The sequence below is a fragment of the Stegastes partitus genome, unplaced genomic scaffold (assembly GCF_000690725.1).
Source record: "Stegastes partitus isolate 25-593 unplaced genomic scaffold, Stegastes_partitus-1.0.2 Scaffold502, whole genome shotgun sequence".
NCBI lineage: Eukaryota > Metazoa > Chordata > Actinopteri > Pomacentridae > Stegastes > Stegastes partitus.
The window spans coordinates 420,446-430,111 of record NW_007578233.1 but is presented as its reverse complement, the minus strand read 5'-3'; the positions used below and the strand labels follow the sequence as shown (position 1 = coordinate 430,111).

Below are 9,666 nucleotides of genomic sequence, written 5' to 3'. Positions count from 1 at the left end.
AAAGCACTGAAATACCTTAGAATGCATGAACCCTCTGAACCTCTGAGCAGCTTTTGCTCCCGTCTCATTTTTAGTCACTTTTCACTGCAATATAAAGTTCTGCACATCTATGGAACAACACAACCATGGCTAGAAGTAGAGAGAATTCAAACATGTCTTTTGTGCTGCATCACAGTTATAAATCCATAAATAATCATTTAAAAAAAAAAAAAAAAAGAAATTTCTTTGACTCTTTATTTTACAAATATGAAAAATGAGGGGAAAACTGTCAACATTCTTTTTCAGGTGATACCAATCTTGGAAAAAAACAAAAACAGTCTATACACTAGAAATGTCATATTCCTTACATTTCGTTTCCATTTTTTAAACTCCTATCTGCTCTTTACACAGCCTGCAGTTCAGCTCAGTTCATTCAAAAAGTCCTTGAATTTTTCTCACTTTACTGTTGATCACAGCAGAGCCACTCATAGCTTAAATGTTGTGCCAAGAAGTGCAGAATTTTTGTTTTTTACAGAATCCAGTTTGAGAAAATATATTATTTTTGGTGATTTTTTTAAAATGAGAAATGTAGTATAAAGTGACTTTGATTAAATATCATGATTTGAAGTTCATATTCGGTCAACTGCAGAACTGCATGTCGCAGACAGTTCATTGAAGAACCATCACAAAGTTGAACATCCAAAGATTTGAGTCTGATTTTACAGTTTCTGACAAATGGTGTCATTTTGGTCATTTTCTTTTTTATAATAACATGTCTTTCAAGCGTGCTGACAGGTTTTGGGGTTCAGAGGGTTGAATAAAAACGTATTAAATATTTCACAGTAGGCAGTAATGTTGGGTATTTAACTTGATGAGTCCTGAAGAAACCCTGCGTTCTGTATTTGTGATCTCACTCGCCCTCCCTTAGCACACAGAGATGCTTGTTTTAATTTTACCAACAGTTCAAAGGTTAAAATGAATTGAGTACTGACCTATATCCGTCACACTTTACAACAGGTGCTCCTATGAAAGTGAATACAGTAAGACATCAGGCTCCCTCTGAGAGGGAATTACAGTAAAACCAGCATCCCTGAGGTGCCTCAGGAGCAGGAATCACAGACTCAATTACTGAACCTACCTGCCATTCCCAGTGTTCTTCTTCCTCTTGAACATGTTGAGCAGGCTGTTGCTCCGGCAGGCGATTTTGCCGTCGCCGACGTGCATGCGCACGGCGTCGGAGGTGGTGAAGGCGCTGCGCACGTTTCTCTCTGGCTTGGCGATGATGATGTACATCTTCGGAGTGAACATGCACCCCAAAGCTACAGTCACGCTGAGGCTCACGGAGAAGGACGTGGTGATGATCTTGTAGTTGCTGCCAAAGTAGATGGGCACAAATGCCAGCCAGATGATACACGTGGTGTACATGGTGAAGGCGATGTATTTGGCCTCGTTGAAGTTGGCGGGAACGTTGCGGGTCTTGAAGGCATAATAGGTGCAGCTCATGATGAGCAAACCGTTGTAGCCCAGCGGAGCAACAACACCCACGTTGCTGGTGTTGCAGATGAGGAAGACTTCTCTGATGCTTGGGTAGGATTTGATGGGCTCAGGAGGCTCCATGATGATGAGGGTGACCTCCAGGGTGAGCTGGACGCTGATTAGGATGGAGGCGATCACCACCTGGGCCCAGGCGCTCATGAACCTGGGCTTCCTGGTGCAGATCTTCTTCTTGCTGCCTGCCAGGATGCGAGCGATGCGGTTGGTTTTGGTCACCAAAGCCGAGTAGCACATGGCGGCCGAGAGTCCGACGAGAAGCCTCTGGAGGTAGCAGGAGGCCACGGTGGGTCTGGCGATGAGGGTGAAGGGACACAGGTAGCCCAGGAAGATCCCGGCCAGGATGATGTAGCAGAGCTCCCGGCTGGAGGACTTGACCACAGGAGTGTCGCGGTACAAGACAAAGACGAAGGCGACGAACGACGTCACCAGGATGCCCAAACAGGAGAAGACCACCTGGATAATGGACTCTGGATTGCTCCACTCCAGGTAGCGCAGCGGGATCGGCTCACAGCCTGGAAAACACGAGAATAAAAACACAACCTGAAACACACTGAAAGCTTCTCATAAAGTTTTCATCATTTCAGCATCAGCTTGGTGGTTAGATTCCTGATTATCACGAGAAAAGTAATTAAATAAAAAGGCCTTTTTAAATGAAAACGCGTCAAATCTTCAGGTGGTTTTGTATGGGTGCATGTAAAATTAATCAAATACATCTTAGCCTGAGAAAATACAGTAAGTCTCAAAGTAGGTTTTTAGCTCAACTATAAATAAACCCCTTTCTGCTCAGCCATGGCCGGGCTGGGCTGCAGCCAGCAGAGGAGGGGGGCCAGTGCAGCAGGACAAAGTAAATAACTGCGTTTTTCATGGATCCAAATAAGATCAGCTCTCCGCTTCATGTTGAGGACACACTCTGAATATCTAATTCCTGTTCTTTTATTTATTTATTGTCCAACAGCAGGATAGTCTAGGTTAGAAAGGTGCACTGTGGAGTTTTAATGTCATCCTTGTGCTCCAAATGATATCGTTTCTGTGTGAAGCTAAACATTGTGTGGCTTAAAAAAAAGAAAAAAAAAGAAAATGAAGCGCATGGAGAGAAGATGATCCTATTAAGAAAGTGTCTTGTCTTTGAACAGTGTAGAAGGCCTTTGAAAGTGGGCCAGAAGAGTGGTAAGTGAAGTAGGGCTGCTGTCGGATGAAATGGTGAAGATGATGAATGGCTCTCAGGTGTCATGGGAAAGCAATGAAAATAGGACAGAACAGGTTTATGGAATAGCGCTGCAAAAAAATCCTAGCAGGACAAGCTGTACGGAGAACAGGTAGAAAGGAGGAGAAGAAAAAGCTTCGGAGGAACTTAACTTTTTTTTTGTACACAGCCCCTAATAAGCCAGAAGAATCTCCTGTTATCTCTGGATGCATCAATCATGCAACAGGAACGCAGCCTGCGGCCACCGAGGCAACCTGAATTCATCTAAATTTAAATGATGAAAAAAACTGCAGAACAGCAAAATCTGCTGTTGTAGTCGGACGAGGCATTTTGTCTTGGATGAATTTTGTAGACGAACTGGTGTTTTGATGACTCAGAGCAACAGTTAGACATTTTAGGAAATACATTTATTGACTTTCTGAGAGTTTGATGAGAAACTATTTCTGTCTGTGATATGAAGCCACAGCTAGCAGCACTTACGCTGTATTGGATGCACCTTGGAAGTGGGAAGTTGGACCTTGAAATTATGCCATTTTTGACCTATGAACACCAGCGCACAAAGCGGGAAAAAACACCCCATGTTTGCTTTGCAGCTTTTCTACAAACACCAAATACTCAACACCCATTTAGTCCCATTAACTTAAGAAATGGAGGTCTGAAAAAGGCACAATAGGGATGTTGTCTAATGTTTTAGACATTTTGACTTCAAACCAAGCAGCAGCCTCTGATGTTAGAAAATTAAGCCGACACGTATGTGCCAAAACTGCAGTTCCTCAAAAGGCCACTTGAGGCTGACTCCAGTCCCCATAGACCTTAATGTTAAAATGTCCAACTTCACAGCAGGAATAAACATGTTTACAGCCTTGTGCAAAACATGTTGTGGTCTCTATGGCTAACTTTACTGTCTGTGACAACTGTACAGGAGATGAAGATTAGTATAACTCACCCATTTACATTTTATGAGGGCTTAAAGTTGTGCATGATTATGACTGCATAGAGTGACAGGTGGGTACGGTCGTAGTACAATTCATGGCAAAAAGACATTTTTCTTTCATTTTAATAGATATCTGCTATTTAATAAAACACACAAAATCATTAAGATAACAGTCTAATGAATTACTTAACATTTTTAGATTCTTAATATACATTTTTTTCCCCAAAAAATTGTAAAATATCTGAAACAATTCAGTTTTTTTCCCGATTTAAATACAGTACAAACAGTGTACTTCTACAGTCAAACAAGAACTAAATACCAGTTGTAAAATACAGTTTTACAGTTTAGGTCTGGGTTTTTTACAGATACCACGTAAATTAATACCTTTTTTCTGTGACTTTACTTGTATTTATCTGTAATATAATATAACTGGGAAAATATGTAAAATAACAGTATAATAATAATAAATTAATTAAAGCTGCAAGCGGCATTGGTCGGGTCCTTGCTTCTCGCTGGAGTGCGACTGAGACAGTCGGTGTGCATCCCGACCTGCTACACATGCCCACCGAATCTTGTAGGTGTAGATGAAACGGCCTTCCGACGGCACCCCGACGAATGCCAAAAACACCAAAAAAATGGACAAAATGGCCATTGATGCAAATTGCCCGGGCCGCCACTTCCAAACTGTTAGACTTCAGCGGAGCATTTTAATAACTTTTAATCACCACGTCGTGTAGTTTGTGCTGGCCAAATTCCAACTGTGTATGATGTTCCCCCTAGGAGGAGATAGGTTTTGAAAATGGCTAAAAATGGCCAAAAATGAGCCAAAATCGCAAAATTCTGACTGTTTTTTTTCAAAATGGCGGACTTCCTGTTGAGTTTAGGGCTTGGCACCAATTGACTTTTTTGTGCATCCCGACCTGCTACACATGCCCACCGATTCTTGTAGGTGTAGATGTAACAGCCTTCCGACGGCACCCCGACGAATGCCAAAAACACCAACAAAATGGCCAAAATGGCCATTGATCAATATTGCACAGGCCACCATTTCTAAACCGTCAGACTTTTGCAGAGCGTTTTGATAACTTTTAATCACCACGTTGTGTAGTTTGTGCTGGCCAAATTTCAGGTGTGTATGACTTACCCCGTAGAGGAGGTAAATTTTGAAAATCGGCCATAAATGGTCAATTTTCAGCGGCGAGCCGCCATTTTTTTTCAAAATGGCCGACTTCCTGTTGAGTTTCGGGTATGTGTTCTTGAGGCTTTTTTGTGCGTCTCGAGTTGTTACGTGTGTGCTGAATTTCGTGGCTGTACGTGAAAGTGTGTTCGGGGGCCCATTTTTTGTAATTTTGTAGGGGGCGCTGTTGAGCCATGTTGCTATTGAGGTGAGTATTTCCCCCTAATTATAAAATTTTCGCCGGGTCTGATGTGTGTGGCGAGTTTGGTGTGTGTGTTAGTACGTTGTGTACCTCAAAAACGCGTTTCATTGTCATGAATAATAATAAAAACCCGAGCAGTTCCAATAGGGTCTTCACACCCTATTTGGGTGCTCGGACTAATAAAAACTTACAGTTAAAGTACTTTTTTTTTACAGTCCAGGTAGGTTGTTTTCCACTGTTCCCTCTCTTTTTGTTGTGCTAAGTTAACCAGTTGGATGGTGATGTTCTTCGACAGCCTATTTCAAAAACATCGAACTCTTCTCTACAGAAAATCCTCTGCTGGCTCTTATACAACATTCTCATCAGATACAGAAGCCGCTGAGTGGAGTATAAAGGATCACATCATACCTTCCAGTTCTTCGTCAGGCCACCAGCCCAGCTCGCAGGCTTTACACGTGAACTCATCCTGGACGTACTCGTTGTCTTTGCAGGCGGTGCAGATCCAGCAGCAGCTCACCTCCCCCTTCCTTATCACCTGGTTGACGAAACATGTAGAAAAATGTAAAAATACTTTCCCTACAAGTACTCGCATCTACCGTGGATGTGTTTCCATGTCAGAGGGAGGCACACTATGTATTAATATTTAAATATTTGTTTTCAACACAGAAAAACTAAAGATAGAAAGGTGCATCACATGGACAAAGACATGGAAATATGCACCAAGACTCACTAAGTGGCTTTTTCTAACAGGTTTCCTTTTATATTTGTCCTTGAGTGAGTAGCAGGTATATAAATGAACTATATTAACAGAATCATCAACTGAAATACAAATAGAACTTCTTAATATGGGCCAGAGATGTAATTAATGGTTTTATAAATGGTTATTTACAATTCCTAAGCTATTAGGGCTGCCACTAATGATTATTTTATTGTTGATTAATCTGATAATTAGCTGTTTGCTCAATAAAATGTCAGAAAATGGTGAAAAATATTCATCAGTGTCCCCCAAAGGCCAACCTGACATCCTGAAATGTCTTGTTTTGTCCAAAGATATTAAATTTACTGCCATGGAGGAGTAAAGAAACCAGAAAATATTCACATTTTAGATGCTGGAAACAGAATGTTTCAACTTTTTGTCTTGAAAATCTGCTCAAAATGATTATCAGAACAGTTAGTGAATCAATTAATAGTTGATAACATCAATTATTTGGTTAGTTGTTGTGGTTCTATTAGTTAAGAGCTATTAATTATAACTTAGTGAAAGCTTATGTCTAGAAAAGGAAGATGACAGTCAGGATAAAAATCTACATAATTTTACATCTCATCAAGATTTACTGAGACAGATCTGACTTCAACTTTAGAAAAATACTTTTATTTACTACTAATTACCATTTAAAATAATAAACTTGATGGTTTTTAAGAAATCTGAAAGTATAATGGATTTCCAACATGTAAATTTATGTTATCATAGAACAGAAGCATCAGTAAATGTGCTTTTTCACAACCTGGCAACCCAAAATGTGCTTTTATTCCTGGTCTATGACTTGCATCTAGAACGTTTTAGTGCATATGAACTATTATTAAAGGCATTAGTTGCAAATTTTACCTTTATAAAGGGTACAACATGTCACACCGTGCCACCAATCCAGCTGTTTGTCTCTAAGGTGAACAAATGGACGTTTATATACCTATTATGCATCTTACGCATGTAAATACCAGTACAGAGACTGAATTCTGCAGCACCCAGATATATTATCACTACACATAAAAGATGTGTCCTTGACCTTGATCTCTCCTTTGGAGCAGGGCTCGCTGCAGACGGACCGAACCATGTCGCTGCGGTTCATCTGGAGCATGTCGTCGTCCAGACTGAGGACGCCCTCGTGCCACGAGCCGATGTTGATGTAGTCGTAAACTCCAGGCTCCACCCGCTGGAAGTTCATAATCTCGTACCTGACGGAGGAGACGGAGACACGACTCAGAACATAAGGGCTCAATGGGGAAATAAGACTTTTACTGCAGCGTAGAACAAAAAAAAAGAAGAATTTATGGGCTGACAGGTTCTTCAGCAACACGCGTGACTCAGTAATTATGTGTCCAGGTGCTGATATTTGTAGCTTTCATTTTATTCAGAAGGAAGCAAGTCAGCGAAACTATTCTGAAAAAAATGATTTAATCTCTAAAGCCTGTTTGATATGACCACCCAAATGTGAACCCAGTCTTTGTAACCTGTAAATAACTTAATATACATAATCGGGAGACATGAATCGTATCATTAGATGCAGCTCTTATTGATCTATAATAACTTCAGGCACATAAAATATACAATGACTGGTGTTTTAGTCTCATCTGATATTCAGTAGCAAACAGGAGCTTCATTTATTGCCAGAAGCATCTTCTAAATGTTATATTACTATCATAGTAATTGCTGTTTGTGTTTTTTTTAATTGATTTTGAGTCACCAAACAAGAGTTTTTTTTCAAAGATGATATCCGAACCACATTTTTGTGCCTTTATTTGAAAGAGAGTATTATACAACATGCTCTACTGAGCTATCAGATTGGCCCAGAGCTCATGTTTTTAAAAAGAAAACGTTTGCTTTTTCACTTAATTGCACCAACACGTTTATCCATTTTCTAACTGTGAATTAAACCACCGGCATTATGCTCCAGATCACACGCTACAAAAAAGTAATTTGTTAGGGACCAAATTACTTAAAGTAAAACTAATTAAATGCATGGCTGCATTCAACGGAAAAAAAACAAACTAATTTATATAAACTAAAAGTTGCAAACATTATTTTGATTGGTTGTGTTGACAGAATAATGTTGGTAATTGGATCAACTTCATATTGTGTCATTTAAACTCAAGTTTCTGCTTTACTTGATTTGAAACTAAATTCAAGCTGAGATATAAACTGAGCTTGAACTCCTGAACTCGAGGTCAGGATTTCAAGTCCCATTCTTGAATTATATAACACTGGAGCAACTTAATATTTTTAATTTTCCATCTTCGATACTTGTGTTTGTAATTATGGTAATTAAGTACGCAACACACACAAAATTTGTGTTAAATGACATGGAAATATGAATTGGAACAACCTATTTTTAATGAATAATCAACCTAAAAACCTGTGTCTATGCTGCCAGTTTTTAAGTCAGTGGTAATTACCAATATCTTTTTATTTAACTCATTGTAGTTTGTTGGTTGAACTTACTTTAAGTAGAAGTTATCTGAACTCAGAGAGATTGATTCAAACTGCTGCCTTATTTTGTTTTAGCCTTATTTTTTGGAGCCTTTATTGTCAACTAATGAGAACAAACTTAACCCCCAACTTACACCTTTCAATAGTTTTTTAGCACAGCTTGTTTTCATATATTTCCAGTTTAATCTAATTCTCAGTTGTTCTCTGTTGAATGAAAACTGGTGATGTGTTTTCCCTTTCCAACACCAGTCTGAACACCAGTGTTTAACTTTCCTCTCTGGCTGAAGTTTGTTTCAACTCTGACTGACCTCTGAAACCACTGAGGTGTGTAATTAAATGTAATCAGAAAAGTGCTGCACCTGTAACCAAACCGAACGCTGATGCAACACTGACACACTTCTTCACTGCTGCAGCCACGTGAGAAGCTGAAGCGAGAAAAGTCCGCCTGTAACGCCGACAAAAGCATTGAAAATTGTTTTTATTTACTTTGTGTCGCTGATTTAAATGATTTTTCTTGCGACCAAATCAGGTTTTTTTTTTTCCAGAGCTTCTCTCCTGTTCCTCATCATTTTGCTGTTTGATGTCAACAAACTGTCACACAAAGTGAAAATCGATTTGATGTTCAGCCCGACTATATAAACTCCTTTAAAAAGACATTTGTGTTGGATCCCAACTTCAGACAGCTACTCGTGGTTGTAGTTCACATAATGCTGCTCTTAATTAGAGCCATGAGGACAAATACAACTATAAACCTACTGTGACTGATTATTCTGTGAAGTTACTGTAATTCTGGCAGCTGTCGTCAGTATTTTACAGTCAAACAATGTACAACAATGAATCACCTTTTGTAAACATACAGATTTGGTGTGGACATTATTTACAGTGTTTTTTTTAAGGTTTCCATCTATATGGATACTTTTTTCCTTTGTAATTCTACTAGATATCATCTGTAATTCAAGAAAACAGCACATGGTTTAAGAAAACAATGGTTACAATTTGTTAAAAAAGTGTAGTTAGCTGTAAATTACACATTCCTGTTTGTCTTGTTTGGTCTTTTTATGTTCAGGTTAACATCTACATGGATACTCGCAATTCTACTGGATATTATCTATAATTTAACATAACAGGTGAAATCTATGTAATAACAGAAACATGTTTTCTTATTATTGTTATTTGAACATGTATAAACTCTACTATGACATGCAGACATATACTACTAATAACAATCTTAAACCCTGCATGTTCTCTGCAGGTTCCCTAAAGGTTTTGTTGTTACAACTACAAGCTAAACCTAAACTGCAACAAATGTTCCTGTACAGTCAAATATTGGCAGCCGTGGTCGCTATAATTTTGCAGTCAAACATTATACAGGAATGAATCATCATTTGTAAAAATACAGACTTAAAAAAAA

General features: G+C 39.1%; 1 protein-coding gene across 1 annotated transcript in view; it reads right to left on the bottom strand.

Annotated features, from left to right (window-relative positions):
* Positions 1-9,666, bottom strand: part of grm1b (glutamate receptor, metabotropic 1b) — a 27,010-nt gene that overhangs the window by 878 nt on the left and 16,466 nt on the right. The window contains exons 5-8 of the mRNA XM_008287481.1: positions 6,835-7,003; positions 5,459-5,585; positions 1,118-2,045; positions 293-296 (exon numbers count right to left, since the gene is read on the bottom strand). Of these exons, the coding sequence (XP_008285703.1) occupies positions 293-296; positions 1,118-2,045; positions 5,459-5,585; positions 6,835-7,003 (1,228 nt within the window). The remainder of the gene's footprint in view (positions 1-292; positions 297-1,117; positions 2,046-5,458; positions 5,586-6,834; positions 7,004-9,666) is intronic.